Source organism: Pithys albifrons, chromosome 14, assembly GCF_047495875.1.
Source record: "Pithys albifrons albifrons isolate INPA30051 chromosome 14, PitAlb_v1, whole genome shotgun sequence".
NCBI lineage: Eukaryota > Metazoa > Chordata > Aves > Passeriformes > Thamnophilidae > Pithys > Pithys albifrons.
The window spans coordinates 1,999,292-2,022,288 of NC_092471.1; the positions used below are offsets into that span (position 1 = coordinate 1,999,292).

Sequence of the window (22,997 nt, forward strand, 5' to 3'; positions counted from 1 at the left end):
GCCTTAAAGATGAACCAGTTCCCTGCCCCTGCCATGGGCAGGGACACCTTCCACTGCCCAGGTTGCTCAGAGCTCCATCCAAGCTGGCCATGAAAGGAAACACCTGCCAGGGGTGGGACATTGACTGCACGGAGAGACATTTCAACCTTGAGAACTCAGTTACTGTTGCACAGCCCAGGAATTTGGAAGGTGTTTGGCTGGGCACGAGGCAGCCTGTGAGGAGCCAAGGCTGGGCACCAGCAGGGCTCTGCTGCCAGTGGGGCCTGGGATGGCTGAGGACACCTTCCAAATGGCAAACAGCACGAACTCAGAGTGTGATCAGCACAGACACAGCAGTGCCAAACACAGCTGACTCCAAGCACACCCAGAAATGGGGAAATGTGCATTAATCCCTTGTTTTATTTCGGTTTTTAAATGCACAAGTGCCTACTTTGCATATTAATGTTATGCAATTTCAGTGTGATGTCCAAAATTGCAAAGCCTTGTCTTCGCTGGGCTCCTTCAGGCGTTGCTGGAGATGCACCATCGTCGTGTCCACCTCTGGGGTGGAGGTCACAACAGTGGTGGCAACAGTTCTCCTTGTCACTTAGGCAGGTTTAACCACAACTACATCAGTTAAATGGCAGCTGATTGAAATGACACCAGTTGGTGATTTGGGTGATAGATATGCTGTGATTTGTATTTAATTAACCCTTTTGTGTTCAGTGCAAAGAGCTCATCTGGCTGTAGGAGTGAAGTTGCAGATGACTCTGGGGTGGGTGTGTTATGGGGAATGAGTGGATTGTGCAGGGCTGGGCTGGGCTGGGAGAGGGTTAATGTGTGTGGGAGTGGGAGGAGTGGAGGTGTAGGGAGGGTCTACCACAAACACCTGACAGAAACTCATCGTGGTGTCTGCGGGTCCTTCCAGTGGAGGTGGCAGGACCACATGGAAGGGTAAGTAAGTGGCTGTGGGGACAGTGCATGTTTATTCCTGCACAATCACACTGACTTGTCCCACCTTTCTCCCTGTGTCAGTCTGGGGACCTCTCTGGGCAGGGAACTCATTCCTGGGTCCTGTGGGTGCCTCAATCAGGCTGAACAAGCAGCAGCTCTGCCCCCTGGCACCGAGGAAGGGAGGTCTGGTGTGCTGATCAACAGCTCTCTCTGCAATACTTAAAGCAAAACAGTGCAGAGAAGAGAATAAATGGTTATAATTTCAAGTCTGTTGCATTGTAGAAGAAGATGGAGTGTATTCATCAGTCCATATGCCCCAACAGGTGGCTGCCAGTGTAGTCAGAATTATGCCCAACCTCTCCAGGTTCCACAACCAGTGTGCAGTTGCTCTGAGACACCCATATGTTCCCAGGTAACTTTAAATATTGAATTGCTTTGGGAATTAATTTGGCAACACAAATTCCCATAGGATGGAGAAGTCAACATCTTCATCTCTCTCCCTGTTTAGAACAGGTCATGACTTAGGCTAAGGTTAGAAAATCAGAATTTGATTTTTCACTGTAATTTCCATTTTCTCCTCCAGCCTCCTGGCATGTCACAGGCATATAGTCATTGCCCTACAGAAATGATAATGTTCCTCCTCTGGCATCCCATCCCTGGCAGGGATCTACAGCAGATGCTCCAGCAGAAGCCAAATGGTGATGAAATTCCGTTCAGGAATGTCCTTGTCCCCAGGAGACACTTGTCCCACAGCAGGCTGGGTGGTGGCAGGGGTGGTGGGAGGGGTGTGGGTGCTGCAGAGTCCACTCTTCCATGGCAGGAGGGAGAACATCATCCCACAGCTGCACAGAAACATCCTCAGGTGTGTTGGTGTGTACACCTGGTTGGATGCTCCTTGTGCAGCTCCATGAGGACCTGCCTGATTCCAGGGGGGTTGCACAGGTTGATTGCATCTCTCCCAAGAAGACCAGGATAGGTAAGATTTCATCACTATTCTAATGTTATTCTTGGATCTCTGGGGTTACTCTGGGTGAAAGCTGCATTTGGCTCAGGGGAAGAAGGAGAAGCACATTCCAGAAGTGCCACTTCCACTGCACTTCTGAGGGCACAGCTGGAGGTGTCTCCCAGTGATGGCTGAGGACACTCCAGGATGTGGGGAAGACCTTGGAGGTCCTCTGTGCTCCCGCCATGCCCAGCCCTGTTAATGTGTGCAGGGAGGGTGTGCAGGACCCCCGTGTGCTGGGCACTGTGCCCGTGGCCCAAGGGCTCCCTGCTGCCATGTGTTCCCTTGGAGCCCTTCCTGCTCTGCCTCCACAGCCATTTGTGCCCATCCTTAATGCCACAGCTGTCTGGTGCCACCAGGTCATCTGCTTTTCTTAGTCCTGCTCCACCACCCCCTGAAACTCACACCAGGCAGCAGAAGGTCATTGCCCAGGGCCAAAAATAGCACTGCCTTCGCCCCACTCTTCCAGCAGCCCGGGACAATTGAGGGTTTCTGTTCTTTTCTGCTGTGCTGTGGCTCCCTGGTGCCCCATGAAGGCTGGCATGGCTGCCCTGGCCGCCGGCATGCTCGGCAGCACCGGCGTCCTGCTCTTCCTCGTGGCCTTTGGCACGGATTATTGGCTGCTGGCCACGGAGTCCTGCGGCGTCCCCGAGCGTGGCAACGGCACCCTGAGTGCCAGGGAGGTGAGCTCTGAAATCTTGGGAGAACCAACTGTCTAAATAATTTAGAAGGTTTAAATCTGTGTTGATATTTTTTTGTTCAAAGTGACCTGTTAATGTAAAACATCAGCCTGAGATAAAACTTTATGTTTTTAAAAACCCAAGGCAGCTTTTCCACAGTATTATTGAGCATTTGGACAGAAGTAAATGGTGTGTAGGAAACATTAAGACAGCACCTCTGTAACGTGGCAGATATGAACATTAGGGAATGAAAGGCAAAAATGTAAGAGCTTTAGTTGTTGACAGCATTTCCCTCTAAAGACAAAAGATGTCTGCTGATATTTGCCATTAAAAGATTTCTCCCTCTGTAGTTTCTTCATTTAAAACTAGTTCATATTTAAAAGTGTGGGGCTTGGCAATCACATCTGAAGTGATACAACTGCAGCACAGACAGAAAACAAAGTGAACATCAACTGCAGAGCAGCCTAGACAAGCTCCTGCCCCTCTAACAAGAAGAGACCTGTGTGTTCTCAAATTAGGATTTAATAGAGGATTTTAATTAGCCAGAATTGTAATTTTGGAAGGGCAGTTTGGTATTTCAGTGCTCAGGGCTGGTGTCCCTCCTTGACAGATCCCTTCTAAAGGTGGATTCTCACTTGCTGTTGGCTCCCTCCTCAGTGCAGTAACAACCAGCTCACTTCCTCCAGCCACTCACTCCCCCAAAGTGTTTTTGAGCTGATCAACGTGTGGTTCCAATTACAAAACGACAGGAAGATCCTTGTTGTGTGCAGCCTTTTTGTTACTTCAAAGTTCAATCCAATTAGGTTTGATTTTTTCCCTGGTGTGGTGACTCACCCTGGGTGAGCATCATGATGCCAGCAAGAAATACTTTCCTTTCATTTCAGAATCCCATAATCAAGTGTGGGGCACTGTTTGCTTGAGTCATAGTTCCAAATGACTTTCTCTGTTCAAAAAAAACCCATTAGGATGGAAAAACTGCCTGAAGAAGTGAAACAGAGATGGGGTCTTTATTGCTTCAAGCAGCACAGCAAAGCCCTGGAGAAGGGAGAGGGTCATGGACAGAGAAGTTCTGCTGTTTTCATGTGCTTGGGGAGTGACAATGTTAATTGTTTCCTGGTTTTGTTGCCCCTTTAAGTGGAGAGAGTAGAGGTGGTTCAGAGCACACCACAAGAAGCATCTCCAACACTTCAGGTGTGCTCCTGGCCAGGTGTTGCTGTGCCTGTCACTGGGGCAGAGCCCTCCCAAAGCACCAGGCAGAACCAGGGGCTGCTTCTTCCCCCTGAGCTGTTTCACTTCTGTTGCTGACACTGTTTCTATTATTTCTATTCCTGTCCCTGGGTGTGTTTAACAGGCTGTGTTTTGCCTTCCCTGCCCTTTCTTACATTGTCTTTCCAATGCTGGCCCTCCCAGATGAGGGTGGGCTGAGTGCCTGGCAAGCAGCAGGAACTGTGGAGGCACCAAGTCAGCAGCCACCCAGCTGAGGAGGCTTCAGGGCTGCCATAGCCAGGGTTTGATCCTGGAAGCAAAAGGAGAACGAGGTCAGAGCTCTGCAATCTGCCCAAGTGTAGAAAAACATCGAGGTGAGGGAAGTATAAGATCTCCAGGGAGACCTGAGAGCCCCTTCTGGGGCTGTAGAGCTGGAGAGGGATTTGGGACAAGGGATGGAGGGACAGGACAAGGGGAATGGCCTCTCACTGTCAGAGGGCAGGGATAGATGGGATATGGGGAAGGAATTCCTGGCTGGGAGGGTAGGCAGGCCCTGGCACAGGTGCCCAGAGAAGCTGTGGCTGCCCCAGCCCTGGGAGTGTCCAAACCCTGGCTGGACAGGACTTGGAGCAACCTGGGACAGTGGAAGGTGTCTCTGCCCATGGCATGAGATGGTCTTCAGGGTCTGTTCCAACCTAAACCATTCTAGGACATGAGAAGTGCCTCCTAGAACTCCCTGTTGAGTCCCATCTCCATTCTGTAGTTCACAGGGGCCATTCCTGGATGGACATTCCCCGACCTCCCCAAAACACAATTTTGTTGCATTGTGTCTCCTTTACAGACTGTGTGGGATAAAGATCACACTGATTTTGGCTGTGGGTTTAGTTAGTTTTCTGATGAGTAGTCCCTGACTAACCTTTGCAGTCTCCTCCCTTCTGGAAAGACCAAACCCTTGTGCTCACAGCTCTGCTCTGGGGGTCGAAGGAAGGGGTTTGAGAAGTAGAACACACGCTGAATGCTCAGCTCTCTGTCACCCCCACCCAGCTCTGCCAGAAGAGGTTTAAGGCTGTTAAAGAAGAAACTGGTTTGTGCAGGTCTGTGGGACATTTTGGAGCCGTGACACAGCAAGTCAGGGCAGCAGCTCCCTCTGTGTTCCCCCAAAGCAGCTCAGACAACAAAGGAAAACTCCCTCAAAAATGAAAGCAACATTTATCCAAGCAAAAAAAGACACCCTTTCCACCATGATCTTCCCTGTGTGAGCTGGGCTTTCATTCCCTCACAGGCTGAAACAGCAGGGGAGGCCAGGAAGGAGATCCTCACTTTCCACCACGAGGGCTTCTTCTGGAGGTGCTGGTTCTTTGGTGAGGGCCACCCAGAGACCATCTGGACCTTCTGGTACAGTGAGTACGATGCCACCACACGTCTGTGTCCCAGTCTGGTGGGAAACAAGCACAGAAGGGCTCCCAGGGATGAGGAGAAGGCTTTATTTCATGGTTTGCATTCTCATTGCCTGTCCCCCACAAGCCAACCTGGCTCAGCCTCTCTGTGCCCTCACTGGGCTCTTTCTTTAACTTGGATGTTGCTCTCAGAGGGCTGTTCACAGAAATGTAGGAACACTTTTATGCCATTTATTATATCATTTTCAAAGTCTTATGAAGTGGTGGCTTCCACCAGCAAGGACAACTCTTCCCCACATACCTCTTGATGTTTGGGTTCAGCTCAATTCACTACATTTGAGCCCCTGCTCCTCCTGGTCTCCTGTGCCTGGTTCCCACCAGAGTGCTGAGAATTCCCATATCCCACTGATTCCAGCACAGGGACAGCTGGACATGCACCTGTCTCTGCATGCTCAGGACCAGTGGTGGACCTGGAGGGACACAAACATGTGGGTTTATGCTCTTTGTTTGAAGATCTTGCCTGTTTTGCTTTTTTAAAGTCACTGAAATTACACATCAGAATAAACTGGAGGGATGTAAAACCATTTTTTTTCCTGAAAACATATTTACTCTTCAAAAAGCAATTGAAGGAGAAGGTGAAACCTGTTCTGAGACACCAGTTGGTGCTGCCTGGTGGCCCTTGTGCAGTGAAGGGTCTTGGATTAAACACCACTCGAACCTTGACCCTTTGATGCACTCAGAGATGCTCCTGTGGCTGTGGAGCAGCACAGTGGCCTCACAGGGCTCCAGGTAATGCAGGTGCCCACCAGAAATCTACCCTGCAGTGAGGAAAATGTCCCCCAGCCCCTGCCCTGGCCCTGGGCAATCCTGCAGGAATGGCCACTGGCCCCACTCAGCTCTCACAGGAGGTTTGTGCTGAGAAGGGACAGGCTGGAGAGGGGCAGTTTGCCATGGAGTTCCATTCCAGGGAAATACATAATATAATGTCACCTGCAGTGAAAGGACTCACTCTGATAACTGGCAAATTTGTGCTACTTCTTTAGGTATTTATTATAATAGGATTGATCAGGGCAAATTAATTTGCTGCTCTCGTGGATGTAATAATTAATTCAATAGGTATTCCATAGTCAATTTAGCATGAACTAATGTCCACCTATTATAAAGTGTTCCTTTGAGCTGGGGAACATATTTAAATAAGTGGCCAACCATTAATTAATTCATTTAACATTCATTCTATTACTGTTAATCATGATAAGCCTCAGTGGTATTAATATTGATGGGGCCCTTCCACTCTAATTGTGCTCTCCCTTCTCACCAGCTGGAGGCCTTGGAAGGAGCCTTGGTCTGGTACCAAACACCTTTGCCACTTCCAGGTGTTCTGGGACATTCTCTGGAGGAAACCAACACTGGGAATATTTTCAGTGATTTCAGTTGTTCCATGATTTACATCCCCCTGAGTCTCAGGTTATGAAAATGAGAAGATGCACCAGTAGCAGACTCAGATCCTTTGATATCTCCTCTCTCACTGTTCTCTTTATTTAATTTTTTTTCCTCTCCACCCAAGATGTCCCCTCCTCTTTCCTCCCCAGCCTCTGATTTCAGTGAGGCCTTTGCAGGTTTTCCACCACACCACATCACCATCCCAGTGCTGTCATTGTGATTCTGCAGAAAACAAAAGAAAACAGGGATTTAACAATTATTTTTTGCTCTTTTTCAGCCAGCCAAGCCCAGCCCAAGTTCTGCATGCATGGCTACCTCTTCCCCATGCCCATTGCTCTTGGACCTTTCCCTCATCCCTCCTATGACACAACTGCAGGTGGGTTTGTCTCCTCCTTTCCCAGGGGATTGGGTGGAGGGTTGGGATGTGTGTCAGCCCCTTGGAAATCTCCTTTACAAAACTTCCTTGCTTCTCTGACTGCCCCAAGCCCTGGGCACAGCGAGATGTTCTCCCACATCTTCTGTCCTCCAGATGCAGCCATTCTGGCCACCCTCCCCCTGGGTGCTCAGCACCTGCTCCTGTGGGCCAGGCAGGAGGTCAAACCCACTCCCTCCCACCTCCTCCCTCACTGGGAGGAGCTGCAGACAAAGGGCTTGATCCACAAGACCCAAACCCATCCCAGTGCTCTCATTCCCAGAGTGGCCTTCCTGGGAGAGCTCTGCTGTTGGTTTATTGCAAGACAAAATAAACAAACCCTGGAACATCAGCTGAAGCCCAAATTGTCAGAAGATGCTGAGAAGTGAGTGGTTCTTTTCAATCCCCCGAACACAGCGTGGTTGGAGAGCTGCCTTTCAACTGGTTCCCTTTTTATTTATGTTTCTCTGTATTTTCCAAGTTCTTTAATGAATCAGCTGCTGGTAGGAATTTTAATTTGCTAAATTGGTGGCAGCAGCTAGAATTAATTCAATGATCTTTTTTGAAATGGATTGATTTCTTTAAATACTGTGCATCAGTGTGTGCTGCCTCGGGGGATTCGGGGCAGACGTTCTGCACAAACAAACATCTTGACCTTTTCCTTAGCCTTTAGCAGTACCTTTTTTAGTTTTAGGTTTTATTTTTTTTTGTATGAGAAATTAATTGAAAAGAAAATATTGTCAGTAGGAGAATGTGAGGGGGAGCAGGCAGTTTCTGTGGCTGTGCTGTGCAGAATTCCTGCCCCAGGGAACACGCCGTGGTGTGGGATGGAGATGAGAGGTCTGTGGGAGGAAGGAGGAGGATCTGGGTGCAGGTGAACACACCATGGTGTGGGATGGAGATGAGGGACTGGTGGGTGGGTGGGAGGAGGATCTGGGTGCAGGGGAACATGCCATGGTGTGGGATGGAGATAAGGGACTGGTGGGTGGGTGGGAGAAGGATCTGGGTGCAGGTGAACAAGCCCTGGTTGTGGGATGGAGATGAGGGACCTGTGGGTGGGAGGAGGATCTGGGTGCAGGGGAACATGCCATGGTGTGGGATGGAGATGAGGGACCTGTGGGTGAGAGGAGGAAGAGCTGGGTGCAGGTGAACACACCATGGTGTGGGATGGAGATGAGGGACTGGTGGGTGAGTGGGAGGAGGATCTGGGTGCAGGGGAACATGCCATGGTGTGGGATGGAGATGAGGGACCTGGGGGAGGAGGAGGAGGAGGAACTGGGTGCAGGGTGTGCAGCAAACACAGGGATTAAGCAGTGGGATTGTTCCTGTTTAGGACAGACAGGAGTGATGTCCACTTTCTGAATGGTCATGCTGGTAAAGACACTGGTTTTTCCATCCCAAATAAAGAGTTGGAGGCACCTTCCCTCTCTGTCAGGCAATGCCAGGGAACCCTGCCCAGCTGTCTCCCCTGGGAAGATCCTGATGTCCACAGAGGGTTTTTCCAACCTCAGTGATTCCATGGAGGTGCTGAGGAGGGGGCTCTGCCTGGCACCCATCCCATGATCCCCGGGGAGGTGAAGGTGTCTCAGCCCCACAAGCCCCAAAGCCCCCCAAGCCCTGCAAAGCCCTGGGGGCTACAGGGACATCAACACTCCTGTCATTCCTGTCCACTCCAGCCTCATTTGCAAATGTGACAGAGCAGGAGGCTGTCCAAGAAGAGGGTCCTCCAGCTATTCCCTGCTCCAGAGATAACTCTGCCTTATCTGCATCCTCCAAGGCTCCCGGAGAGAAACGGGTGACGGGAGGTTAAACATGGAAATGAATTCAGTGGGTTTGGAGAGTTCAAGATACTTATCTCTCCCTAAGTGGCTCTCCTGACAAAATGGTTTCAAATGAGGAAAACTTCTTGGTATCAGTTTTCTTTCATGTGTGAATCATTTCAGCATTACCCACTTGCTCGTGCTCGGCTTAAATCTCTCTAGAGCTCCTGAGAAACAACAGGCAGAGCTGGTGGTCTGAGGGGATCAGACAACTCAGGGAGCAGGGACTGGGCTACCAGAGGGTCTCTGCTAGAAGACCACCTTTGGCTAAGGTTTATGGCAGTCAATGGCAGAGACTTGACTTCTGGGAGGTTGGAATTAGTGGACAGAATTCCATCCTGTCCCATGTGGAGAGGTGTGATGCACACAAGGTTGCTCAGCCCTGGGTAGGGTGGTTGTCTGAAGTCCCCCCAACCTTGATGGATGAGGGAACAGCTCTTCTCCTGCCCTGTTCTCCCCCTTGAGTCACTGAGGCCATTAATGGGGGAATCAGGAGCTCCCATTTCCCCTGCAGCCCTTCTAACAATCACTGCCTTTATTTTAACCAGGAACCTGGCACCTTCCCCAAGTGTTAATTAAACCAGCACAAAGCTCTGGGCTGATTCCACCTCTCCAAATTTTACTGTTTTCTTTCCTTTCTTGCCAAGCTTTTCCATCCCCCCCAGGCCCAGCCAAGCACAGTGTCCTTTCCTCTCCCCCTTTTCGTGGCCTGCTTCCCTGGCAATCCCTCCCACCTCCCTGTACCCATTCCAATCCCATTATGGAGGGCACGACATTCAACCTGAACTTGCACCAGCTCCAGGCAGAGCAGGAGCCTCCAGCACAGGTGGTTGTTTTTGCTGGTGCTCCAGCAGGACCTAAGCACGGGCTCATTAATGTTGGCAAAGCCCTGCCAGGTTCCTGGTGCTGTGTGTGCCTGACTGGCTGTGTCTGTGCAGTGTTCAGGGGGTTCTGGACGGCGTTCCTGCTGCTGGCCGTGCCCGCTGCCCTGGCCGGGGGGCTCCTGCTGCTCGGCGCGACGCCCTTCGGCAGTGCCCGCGCCTACAAGCTGGGAGGGGCACTGCTCCTGCTCTCAGGTAAGGGGTGGCATGTGGGGAGGCAGGTGGGGAGGTGCTGCCTGGGGCTCTGGGGCAGGTGCACTGTTTGCAGTACACGATTTCCCCTTTTCCCCTCTGGAATGAAACTCCTATGAACTCTGAGCAACCTGAGTGGAAGGTGTCCCTGCCCATGGCAGGGGGTTGGAAAGAGGTGGTCTGTAAGGTCCCTTCCAACCCAAACCATGCCCATGACAGGGGGTTGGAAAGAGATGGTCTGTAAGGTCCCTTCTAACCCAAACCAGCCTGGGATTCTATCATTGCATGCAAGATAGTCCTTCACACAATCCCAGAATATGCTGGGTTGGAAGGGACTCACCAAGATCATCCAGTCCAACCCTCAGCCCTGCACAGGAACATCCCCAAGAGTCAACCCCTGCCCTAAGATATCATCCAAACCCTCCTGGAGCTCTGGCAGCCTTGGGGCTGTGCTCACTGCCCTGGGGAGCCTGGTCAGTGCCCACCACCCTCTGGGGGAAGGACCTTTCCCTGAGATCCAACCTAACCCTGCCCTGGCACAGCCCCAGCCATTCCCTGGGTGCTGTCCCTGCCCTGGCACAGCTCCAGCCATTCCCTGTGCCCTGTCCCTGCCCTGGCACAGCTCCAGCCATTCCCTGTGCCCTGTCCCTGCCCTGGCACAGCTCCAGCCATTCCCTGTGCCCTGTCCCTGCCCTGGCACAGCTCCAGCCATTCCCTGTGCCCTGTCCCTGCCCTGGCACAGCTCCAGCCATTCCCTGTGCCCTGTCCCTGCCCTGGCACAGCCCCAAGCCATTCCCTGTGCCCTGTCCCTGCCCTGGCACAGCTCCAGCCATTCCCTGTGCCCTGTCCCTGCCCTGGCACAGCTCCAGCCATTCCCTGTGCCCTGTCCCTGCCCTGGCACAGCTCCAGCCATTCCCTGTGCTCTGTCCCTGCCCTGGCACAGCCTCAGCCATTCCCTGTTCCCTGTCCCTGCCCTGGCACAGCTCCAGCCATTCCCTGTGCCCTGTCCCTGCCCTGGCACAGCTCCAGCCATTCCCTGGGTGCTGTCCCTGGTCCCACAGAGCAGAGCTCAGTGCCTGCCCCTCCTCTGCCCCTCCTGAGGAAGTTGTGACTGCAGTGAGGACTCCCCTCAGTCTCCTCTTCTCCAGGCTGAACTTAATCCAATCAAAGCTGAGATTTTTGAAAAATGCTACTTTTTTTCCTGCTCTTCTATGCAATCCAGACAGGCAGAGCCTTTTATGTGAGTAGAGCTGCATTAAGCCTGGGCAGCATCAGCCCCACTCTGTTCCCCCAAGTCAGGCTTTGCATTTAGGCTGTTCCTGCCTCTGTTGTTAACATCTGGAACCCACAGAGGGATGAAAGGCAAACCCTGCCATCCAAAATGGGAGGGCTGGCTTAAGGAGACCTGAAAAGATGAAGCAGTGGCACAGCAGGAAAAGGAATTAAAAATAGGCATTTATTCATTACTCCCACTGCTGTTACAAATGATTCCATTGAATTATCACTTGGGCTTTTTCCTTCCCTGTGTTTGAGAGGAATAACTGGCTTCAGTAGGAGATATCCTTGATTTATACCAGGAACTCAAGCTCAGAAAAAAGCTCTTTTGCCACTCAAGCAGCTCCAGGCTGGAGTCAGCTGAGCTGTGCCCAGGGAGGAACTTGGTCATGAAACCAGCCCTTTCTCAGCTTGATTACAGATCCTACACCAGGTCCTGCTCCCTCACACCCAGCACAAATCAAACAGGAGAGGGTGTCTTTGCTCTCAGTTTGGGCTCTGGACATGCTCCAGCCCCTCAATGTCCTTCTTGTCCTGAGGGTCCCAGAAGTGCCCCAGGCCTGGAGGTATCTCAGCAATGCCAGCACAGGGACAGCCACTGATTTCAGCCACTCTGCCCCAAGCCTGGAACTTTCCATGGAATTGCTGTGACCCCACAATGGATAAGAATCCAAGGGCTGTACCAGGGCAGGAAACTTTCTCTTCACATCTGTAAGCCAGGCCCCAGGAGGCAGCAGATGGCCCCAGGAGGCAGCAGATGGCCCCAGGAGGCAGCAGATGGCCCCAGGGAGTGTGTCCACTCTGCACCTTGGGCAGATATACCACAGAAAAGGGTGTCAAGTGACACTGAACCCTCTTCCTTCTTTTTTCATTGTTTTTGCACTTTCTTGAACTACTTCTTGATTAAAGGGCTGGGGCGTAGAGTGTGACACTTCTCAGGAGAGCTGATTATGCATCACATGAACCTCTTGGCATTAGACAAAGATGCTGCTGTTAGAAGTGAAGTTTGTATTAATGCAGCTTCCACATGAGCAGCAATCATTGGGATTAACAGTCGTTAGGGGAGCGAGTTCAGCTGGAAGACACTTCCTGCTGCATCTTCAATCCAAATGAGAACAGGAGGTTGCAAGATGTTTTCCAGCAAAGTTTCCTTAGTGTTCCAGCTGCTCCTTTTATTTTCAAGGGGGCTTATCCTGAGCTTAGACCTCGGGGTCCTGCTTGGCCCTGACTTCCTGATGGATTCAGGATATTCCCTGGCTATTCTCTCATTATTCTTTCTCAAACTGTTTTGCATAATTGCACTAAGCAGGAGGAACAAGAGGTTTGCCAGAGCTCCAGGTCCCCAGCTGGCCCTGGCCCTGGGGTGGTGGATGGGCAGGGATGGTGGGATGGGCAGGGATGGTGGGATGGGCAGGGATGGTGGATGGTGGGGTGTGCAGGGATGGTGGATGATGGGATGGGCAGGGATGGTGGGATGGGCAGGGATGGTGGATGATGGGATGGGCAGGGATGATGGGATGGGCAGGGATGGTGGATGGTGGGGTGTGCAGGGATGGTGGGATGGGCAGGGATGGTGGATGATGGGATGTGCAGGGATGATTGGATGTGCAGGGATGGTGGGGTGGGTAGGGATGATGCAGGAGCAGGCCCTGTCCCTGGGGTGGTGGATGTGCAGAGTTGGTGGGATGTGCAGGGCTGGTGGATGATGGGATGTGCAGGGCTGGTGGGATGTGCAGGGCTGGTGGGATGGGATGTGCAGGGATAGTGGATGTGCAAGGATGGTGGATGTGTAGGATGATGCAGGGCTGACAGTTCTGGAGGGGCAGCTGAAGGTCACCCCTCCATTTCCTCATCATTAACATCCTCAAGGGGCAACTGGTGAGAGAGGAAAAGGAGCCAAAGGTCATTATTCCCTTAATTAGCAGATTGCAGTGAAGTTCAGTAGCTCACACAGAATAAGAGTTAAAGGTTGGGTTCACTCACCTGTCCCCACAATTAGCAGCTCTAAAGGTGTCACAAGGAAATCAAGTGAGAGGGAGGAAGGGCTGGGCTCTGATTCACCCCCTGGCAGGGGGTGGCACCCCAGTCTGAGCCTTCAAAGGACACACTTCACACCCCACTTCATTGTCTTGCAATCAGCCCCTCCCCAGAAGATGCCACTGACCTCATCAGCACCAGCTGGAGCCTCACAGTTCATTTTTTCCTGATGAACAGAAGCAAAGAGGGAGAAGGACACAAGGAAAGGGATCACTTGGGTAATTCTCCAGCGGCAGGAACCACAGGGATGCTGAGAGGATCGTGGGGATGGTTTGTTTTGGGGAGGTCTTCACTTCCCCTTCCCCAAACCCGACACACCTCCTGTCTCCTGGGTGTGGGTGTCAAAATGCCAGTCCCAGTTTTAGGGCAGAAAACTGCATTTTGTTCAGTTTTTCATTGTGCTGCCCGAGGCAGGAGGGGATCTCTCTCTGCACATCAAACCTGGCAGCAAAGATGCCTCTCCATTGTGTCCAACACTGAAAGCCCCAGAAAGGAGGTGGTAAAGTGAGACCTGTTCAAAAGATGAGAAATCCAAAAGAAAACAGCACTTTAAAGCAAAAATGCCAAATGCTTTGGTAACCTGGGGGTGACACCTCCTGATTTTCTCCTTAGGGAGAGGCTGCTGATGGCTGAAGTGTGACAGATTTTAGGCAGTTTCATGAATCCTTGTGCTTGCTCCAAACAGGCAGTTCTGGCTGAGCAGTTTTTGTGCACTGCCCTTTCCCTGCTTTGCTGCCCCCCACGAGGACATGGGGTAAATCCCTGGCACTCCCTGGCACTCTGCTGGAATTGTTCCAGGCCAGAAGGCTGCTTGCTTTACATTTCCTTGTCATTTTCCCAGAGTGTGAAAATGTTCTTAATTTAGATGCCATGGCCATGCCATCACCTCCAGTACCTGTTTAATAAGAAATCCTTCCATACCAAGAGCTGGCACTTCTCCTGGGGCCAGGGAGGGATCAATCCCCAGTCCTTGTCTCCTGGTGAGGGTGGGGATGGTGCCACCCACTCACGGCACTTGGCACACCCTCCTCAGTAAGAACTGGAAGGTTTTGATCTGATTACTTCCAAAAAACCCAGACCTAGAGCATCGAAATTGTCCTGGGACAAGTCAGGACAGAATTCCTGGTTATTTAAAGAAAACCAGGAGAATTCCAAAGTCCTTCACCAGACCCACCTTCTCCATCCCACTGGGGCCACGGTTTCATTTGTGTCTCTTACCATAGAGGTATTATAAGTTAATGAAATAGAAATTGATCTTTAAAAGAGCACTTTTCAAGGTTCAGTTGCTATCTAATTAATTTAATTTTAAATTACATCGGTAATAAAGACTTAATTGCCTTCTTATCAATACATTGTATTTTGTAAAGGACATGAGACTATTTGAGCACACGATGGTTTTCTTACAGGGAATAATTGGTATTTTAAGCGTACAACTATCATGGTAAGTGTAAAATATTTATTTGTGCTCTTAATTTCAAGTGGTATGAAAACCTCAATGAACATGCAAATGCTGCAGCAGCTGCTGTTTAACTCCTCACCCTCCTCTCCAGCAAACACAAGGACTTCCCACATCAGGGAAAGCCACTTGAAATGACAGCAAAGGGTGAGGCAAAGAACATGCAGATGGTTGCACCCAGTTTGGGTTGATAAGGTTCCATTTTTTAGGGCATGGGATGGGACAACTGAGGGTGGGTGTATAACTTTATATATATCTGTAACTCAGAGTGAGGATTTGAACCCTCTTCCCTGCAGGTAAATCTCATCTTGGGTTCCACAAGGTGTTTCTATCCATTAGGAGCAGAATCACAGTAAAACACTGCCATGTCTCCTCTGTCTGAGGAGTCAGCAATCACTGAGCAGATAAATCAAGTCAGCCTTTACCCCTTCATTCCTGCCCCAGAGCTGCATTTGGGATGTGGGAGCTGCCAGGAAGGATAATTAAATACACTACAACTACCTTTGATTCTAGAATGGCAAGGGGAGAAATGCAATCCTGCAGAAGCCACAACACATCCCCAGAGCTGTGTGGTGACTTGTCAACTGAATTAATTTCGAGCTGTTCGCTTCCACCATAAAAATATTACAAGCTGTGATGTATTTCTTTCATAGGAGTGTGTGTATATCTGTATGTTATACAGCACCTTTTAAACACAGCAGCTTCTGGCTGTGAAGTACCAAGATCAGATGTTGCTGAAGTGCTTTCAGAGCTGTCATCATATCACCACTATTTAGTTTTGATCCATGTTGCATTTAAAATGCATTAATATATATTTTAGTGATATGCAGTAAATAATATTTGGGCCGCTCTGGGTTTTGTCTCCTGCTTCATTTGGGAGAAACTAAACCTGCAGCCTCCAACCACCATCCCTTGGAATTATTTCCCACTGCAGGCCCCAGAGCCACCAGCTCCAGGAGGTGCCTGTTCCCCACGTGCTTGTCAGATGTGCCCAAGCTCTTCCTGCTGCCCTTTGATGGGAATGCAGCTGGAAGTGTGAGCTGGAGAGGTCTCCTGGGAGATCTCTTTGGGTCATGGGCATCCTGCAAGGCCAGGGAGGCTCTGAGGAGAGCAGACCCCTCCCAGGGAGATGCTGGCCTTGCCCTCACTGCTCAGGGTTTGTGTGGTCTCAGCCCTCCCCTGGGTGGCTCCAGGCAGGGCAAGGAGGTCTCACTTGCCAATGTGAAGTCTTTGCAGTCTCCTGGTAAAATCTGGTTATTATTCTTTTTGTTATTCTATTACTTTGTAGCCCATGTAGGATTGATGTCTCCTGGTTACGTGCCTTTTCCACTCTATTATGTGTTATTTCCCTGCAAAACAGGATCATCTGTACCTGCTGGGGGTGGCAGGTTCAGGGACTGATTCTCATATCTCTGCATTTCTAGTGGAAATTGGATCTGCCACTGCTTGGAAGGGTAGATATGATAAAGGGAAAAGTAAGTGTTGGTGTCTTCTCATTCATCTGAGAGAAATTAAAAATGAAAAAGGCAAAATAGGAGAGGAATTCAGGTGCTGCTGAGAACATCAGCCATGCCCATGATGGTTTCTCACAGCCATCTCCAGCTGCAGCAGAGTCCCAGCAGTGCTGGGCTTAAAGAACAAGGTGCCAGTGGGCAGGAGCTGCTCACAGGGGTGTGGGGGTCCCCCATGGACAGTGGGCTTGGCTTCCACAGGGAAACATCCTGCATAAAATTTAAGTTGGAGATCAGAAAAAACTTCTTTGCAGAGAGAGTGCTCAGGCATTGGAATGGGCTGCCCAGAGAGGGGGTGGATTCCCCATCCCTGGAGGTTTTTAAACTGAGCTTGGCTGTGGCACTGAGTGCCATGATCTGGTACAGGGGCTGGAGTTGGACCAAGGGTTGGGCTGGATGATCTGGGAGGTCTTTTCCAACCCAATGGATTCTGTGATTCTGTGGATGTGGCACTGAGTGAGAATCCACCACATCTTGATCCAACCCCACTGTGATCACTCTGTGCCCTGGGCTGGTGATCACAGTGGGGTTGAATCAAGGGTTGGACTTGATGATCTGGGAGGTCTTTTCCAACCCAATCCATTCTATGATTCTATAATAATTCTGCAACACAAAACTTTGACTGAAGGACCTGCAGGGACAAACGGAGCTCTGGTGAGGTCTCCTCTCCCCTGTGCAGGCAGTAACTCCTCTCTGTCTCCCTTCCCAGGAGGTTTGTTTCTCCTGCTGGTGTTCCTCTTCGTGATGTGGAAGGAGTTTGCTGCTGACTTGCAGAAGTACATCCTCCTGGAGAGGAGTGAGCAGTGCCTGGAGGACGTCCCTGTGCGCGTCTACTACGGCTGGTCCTTCATGTTTGCTGCTGCTGGGGTGCCCCTGGTCCTGCTGGCTGGACTCCTCTTCTTCCTGGTGGGCAGAGACATCAGGAAGTCCCTGGAGTAAGAAAAATCTGGAGGAGGCTTTGAGAAAACTGGTGATGTAAAGAAACGGACACAAGTGTTGAGGATTAGGTTGTTTTTGTAGCTCTCATTGTCAGGATAGGTCACACTCACCCTTCTGTGGGGCAGGGATGGAGCACTGAGCATCCAGAGAAGGGTTTGGGTGGGAAGGGACCTTAAAGCTCATCTTGTTCCACCCCCTGTCACAGGCAGGGACACCTCCCACCAGCCCAGGGTGCTCCAAGCCCTGTCCAACCTGGCCTGGGACACTTCCAGGGATGGGGCAGCCACAGCTGCTCTGCCCAACCTGTGCCAGGGCCTGCCCACCCTCACAGGGAGGAATTTCTTTCCTGATATTCAATCTAACTATCCCCTCCTTCAGCTTAAAGCCACTCCCCCTTATCCCTTGTCCCCAGTCCCTCTCCAGCTCTCCTGGAGCCCCTTCAGGCCCTGCCAGGGGCTCTCAGGTGTCCCTGGATCCTTCTCCTCCCCTGGTGACCCCCCCAGCTCTCCCAGCCTGGCTCCATTGCAGAGATGTCCAACCAATGCCTGTCCAAAAGCAGCCCCAGCTGCAGCATTTTTACACTTTGGAGGAGTTTAGGGATGTGTGTGGCCTTTGCCAGAGGTTTCTCTGCAGCCCAAAGAAAAGCAGCTCGTCCATGTCCAGCAGAGCTGGAGCTTTCCAGCATTCCCAGCAGCCTGGTTTCCTGGAAAAGGCAATCCAGGGTGGCTGGGAAGGGACAGCCCAAGGTCTGCTCCTGCAAAGCAATTAAGGATGACTTTTTTCTTAGCTGCTCTAATTGCCATGAAAGGACAACCTGTTAACAGGAGAAACTTTGTTTCCTTAAAAACCCTGATTGTGAAGATACGAATGTCCCTGGACCTCACCTGCAATAAGGGAATAAACCAGTTTCTGTGGCCTGAAACTCAGCATGGATTCATTAGGATTTCTTTTTTACCCTCCATTTCATATTTCCCCTGAAATGTGTGGGATTCTCATCCCAAAAGCTGAAAACCTTCAGGATTGAGGAAAGGGAAAAGGACAACAGGACAATATCATGAGATCTCTATGGGTTGTGCCTGTGCCCCATCAGTTCTTATGATTTCTCACTAGAAATTCCTTTTCAATAATGTTTGTCATTACTCTGAATTTAATATTTTCCCTGGACACGTTTTGTGGGAATTCCCATCCCAAAACCTGGAAGATGGTCAGAGTTGAGGGAATAGGAGGGGGGACAATGACATCCTAATACCTCCTTGGGTTGTGCCTGTGCCCAACCATTTCTTATAATTTCTCACTATAAATTCCCATTGAATAATTTTTGTCCTTACTCTGAATTCCCTGTTTTCCCTGGACAGAGTTTTGTGAGGTTTCCCAATGGAAAAAGGGAAAGATGGTCAGACTTTGAGGGAAGAGGGAGGGACAACACCAGGATATTTTGGTATTTCCTTGGGTTGTGCCTGTGCCCCACCAGTTCTTGAAGTGATAATTTTTCACTCTAAATTCTCTTTAAATGCTGTTTATCATGACTCTGAATTCCTTATTTTCCCTGGACACAGTTTTGTGAGGTTTCTCAATGGAAAAAGGGAAAGATGGTCAGAGTTGGGGGAAGTGGGGGGGGACAAGAGCAGGATATCTCAGGTTGTGCCCCACCAGTTCTTTAAGTGATAATTTCTTACTCTAAATTCTCTTTAAATGCTGTTTATCGTGACTCTGAATTCCCTGTTTTCCCTGCACACAGTTTTGTCAGGTTTCCCAATGGAAAAAGGGAAGATGGTCAGAGCTGGGGCCGGGGGGAAGGGCACTGGTGGGTTTGGTTTGCTGGGTTGTGCCCTGCCCTGTGATCCAGCTCAGCTGGCACTCCTGTCCCACGGCCCCTGCCCAGGAACCAGCAGCAAAGGGACAATTTGAGTATCATTTGGGTGTATTTAAATGCCTGCAATCACTCAGGTGGCAGTGCCAGCAGAGCATCCTCCTTCTGCACCCACCTCTGCAGGTAAGGGGTGCAATAATTGCCCCGGAATGTGCAGAGCTTTGGGAAGACACTTGAGGAACGACACAGACTTGATCCTGTTGTGGTTTTGGGCTGGGTGTGATGCTTTGAAGTGCCTTGTGGGTTCTTGCTCGCTGAGCTGTGCATAAATCTGAACTCAGAGTTGCTCCCATCGTGTGCAGCTCTCCTGGATGTCACTCTGGGCTCACACACATCTCCTGGGCTTTGTGTCATGCTATTGACTCAGAGCAGTTCATTAATAATGGGATGTAAATCTCTCCTGGAAGATTGTTGGCAGTATAAAACTGTTTGTTAATGCTCTTCCAAAAATATTATTCAAGTCTGGCCTTTCTCTCCTTTCGGAGCAAGTTCTAATTATTCTTTTACAAGATTCATGGCATGCACAGAGTGAGAAATTGTAATTCCCACATGGAAAGATTAGTTCTTTCATATGAATAACAGGCTTGGTCTCCTGTTCTTAAGCAGCATTCACTCTGTTTTCCCTCCACAGAAATGTTGTTTGAATGGAATTGGGATATTCAGGTAAAAATCGTGGATTTTCCCAGGGAGTGGATGTTTCATAGCATTTATAAACCAACATTTTTCAGGTTTTTATTTGGCCATTCCAAACTGGGTTTTTTCCTCTGATCTCTCCTTGGGTTATGCCTGTGCCCCATCAGTTCTTCAAGGGATAATTTCTCACTATAAATTCCCTTTGAATAATTTTTGTCATTTAATTATCTATTCAATGTGGAGACGAACACTTATGGTCACAAAGAATAAAAGTATAAAATCCAGGAGCAGAAGAGGTCAGGATTTACAGTCACTTGCCTTTCTCTGATCCCATAAAACAATCCAAGCATGCAGAAATGATGATCCCATAAGAGACACCAGGGCAGAAGAATGAGAATGCAGCAAGAAATCCATCAGACTTATTGATATCTGGGAAGCTGAGGATCCCTCAAGTTGTGAATATAGAAGTGAGTTTTATATTATAGAATGAAATATTTATTAACTTTCTCCATCTGTTCTTTAAAAAATTTAGTTGAATGTCATCAAGGCATTTATGGAACACATTTAGTTTAATCATGCAGTCATGCCTTAGGGAGTGAGGCATCCCTGGGGACCTGCTCCTTCTGGAGCAGCTCTAGAACAAGCAGTGGCTCAAAACTCCATCATTCTTGGGGAGAACACATGGCTTTGGATCAGCCTGGAGCAGAGGGAGGTTTATTTTAACCGTCTCTGGGATTGAGCACACAGTGAGCTGGTGTTGGGTAACCCCATCCAAGCCCAGCCTCTCCCACAGGTTTGGCAAATCTCCCAGTCTTGGTTTGGGATAAGCAACTGCCAACCCCCCCAAGCACAGAGAGAAAAGCCTCCCTCCTAACACCAGGGAAAGGGAGGAAAAGAGAGGGGAAAGAAAAAACACTTCAAACCGCATTTATACTAAAACTACATTTATTTTTCACAGAAAGGAAGAGACAAGTAGAAGAGAGTACAAATATTCACTCACACAAGTCTGCAACAACAAGTTCCCCACCTCAACTTCTTAATGAACACACAAATTCTACTGTCTTAACTACACATTACTTAAGAAAAGACTTATTCCCCAGGGAGACAAACCCAAGCAGAAAGGAGAGACCCAGAACAACACAGTTTACTTTCCTGAGATACCCTGTGAGCCAGTGGTGGGCCTGGTCCTCTCCATCCCCCCTGGGGCAGCATCGTGCGTCCTCCCAAGAGGAGGGCTGAGAAGCCACTGCCTGAACCACTCCCACACTGGTTCCTACTGCCCTGGAGATGATGCCATAATGTGGTATGGAATACAAAGATACTGGCTAGAACAGGTCAGCTGTTAGCCCAGCTCAGGTAAGCTGACAGCTTCAGCCTAGTCCAGACTCCAGAGCCCAAATCTAGGCCCACCTGGGTGAGCCCATAACAGACACTGATATAAGTCACAACAACAAGAGAGATGACATTATGGAGCTGCATAACCAAAGAATTCCCTCCTCTACTAACATTCAACACTTGCAGCCAGCACAAGGTCAACCAAACACCCCATTTTGGTGGAACCAAGAGTTCCCTTTGCTCTCAGGTCTCTTGTGACAAGTAGAACTCAAGCTGACCCAATTTAGTGTGATAATCATCATTTCTGGAGGAGAAACTTCCAACCCCACCATAACGAGCTCAGTGGTGAGGTCTGAACCTGCAGCAGCTCCAGTTGCTTTCATCTGTTGAATGTGAGGAAGTTTGATGAAAGGATATTATAGAGCAGTGACAAGGACCTCGTTCTGATCCAAGTTTTGTCGCTGTAAATCACGAGTAATTCCGAAGAAGCAGCAGACCCTTATCACTGCTAAACATCTGGAAGGCAGAGCAGAACCAGCACTAATAAATCCATTCAAAGATGCATAATTAAAACAGTGATTTCACATCACTCTGATGAATTTTAGTCAAGGATTTCTTCAAGGATGCTTTTCTCACATTAGCATTTGATGTTAGTAAGCAATGAATAATTCCATTTTTTCTTCCCAACATCTGGGACACTTCCTGCTTTATTTGCTACTTGCTGAGCACTCTGCAGGAAATATTAATGAATCCTGGGGGTTGAAATGCAGGCCCTGTGCTCGTGCTCAGGAGGCTCAGTTCTGGGGGAGAGGAGATGTGCCTGGAGATTAAAAGGCTGGATTTTGGTGAGGTTGGATAGTGGGAGATTTGCCAAACCTGAGGGAGATACAGGGATCTGAGGAGGTTACCCAAAAGTCAAGGCCCTGTAGCTCCTTCTTTCATCCCAGGGAGCTTTTCCCTCATACCTGGCAGATCATAATTAATAACAGAAGTTTTTCCTCTTGGCCAGAGCAGCTCTTTAACCAGGAAACTGAGCCCCAAGGGTGCCCTGGGGCTGGGAAGGTGCTGGTGCTTGGGAGAGATGGCCCAGCACTGCAGGAGAGCAGCCCTGCCATGCCCAGCTGCTTTCGCCCACCCCTGGAGGGTCTTCCCTTCCTTGCTAAAGTATAAAACTCTGTTTGGAGAGCTCTGCTGGCTCTTCAGAGCAACCTGCAGAGCAGGTGGCAGGAGAAGTTTCAAAGGAGGAAAGAATTGTCCTTCTGGACTACTGTGGAGTGACTGATTGGAACTCACCAAACTTCCTTCCAGCTGGGTGTGTGGGATTGCTTAGACCCAACCTTTCCATTCTTTCTTTTAATCCAGAAAAATCCATGGAGTGACTGATTGGAACCACCAAACTTCCTTCCAGCTGGGTGTGTGGGATTGCTTAGACCCAACCTTTCCATTCTTTCTTTTAGTCCAGAAAAATCCATGGAGTGACTGATTGGAACCACCAAACTTCCTTCCAGCTGGGTGTGTGGGATTGCTTAGACCCAACCTTTCCATTCTTTCTTTTAGTCCAGAAAAATCCATGGAGTGACTGATTGGAACCACCAAACTTCCTTCCAGCTGGGTGTGTGGGATTGCTTAGACCCAACCTTTCCATTCTTTCTTTTAATCCAGAAAAATCCATGGAGTGACTGAGTGGAACCACCAAACTTCCTTCCAGCTGGGTGTGTGGGATTGCTTAGACCCAACCTTTCCATTCTTTCTTTTAGTCCAGAAAAATCCATGGAGTGACTGATTGGAACCACCAAACTTCCTTCCAGCTGGGTGTGTGGGATTGCTTTGACCCAGCAGCATTTCAACCTTTTCACTCTTTCTTTTTGGCCAGAAAAATCCACCTTCTCTGGACTGGCAGGGCTTTCACCTTGGGCACACACACTCCTGCTGCCTTGGGGGGCTCATGGGACAAAATGTGGCTCTGCAGAACAAGCC

General features: G+C 49.7%; 1 protein-coding gene across 1 annotated transcript; it reads left to right on the plus strand.

The window, feature by feature from the left end:
- The first annotated feature begins 2,466 nt into the window (after positions 1-2,466).
- Positions 2,467-17,182, plus strand: LOC139678646 (transmembrane protein 182-like). Its single transcript, XM_071569628.1, has 5 exons — positions 2,467-2,619; positions 5,105-5,222; positions 6,937-7,035; positions 9,830-9,967; positions 16,953-17,182. Exons 1-5 carry the CDS (start codon positions 2,467-2,469, stop codon positions 17,180-17,182), a joined length of 738 nt encoding a protein of 245 aa, XP_071425729.1.
- The last annotated feature ends 5,815 nt before the right edge of the window (positions 17,183-22,997 follow it).

What these genes read in the sequence shown, in the direction of transcription:
- LOC139678646 (XM_071569628.1), top strand. Translation starts at nt 2,467, where the DNA reads ATGAAGGCTGGCATGGCTGCCCTGGCCGCCGGCATGCTCGGCAGCACC. An exon ending in CATCTGGACCTTCTGGTACA is followed by an intron (nt 5,223 to 6,936) that starts GTGAGTACGATG and finishes GCTCTTTTTCAG; the next exon opens with CCAGCCAAGCCCAGCCCAAG. An exon ending in GGCACTGCTCCTGCTCTCAG is followed by an intron (nt 9,968 to 16,952) that starts GTAAGGGGTGGC and finishes CTCCCTTCCCAG; the next exon opens with GAGGTTTGTTTCTCCTGCTG.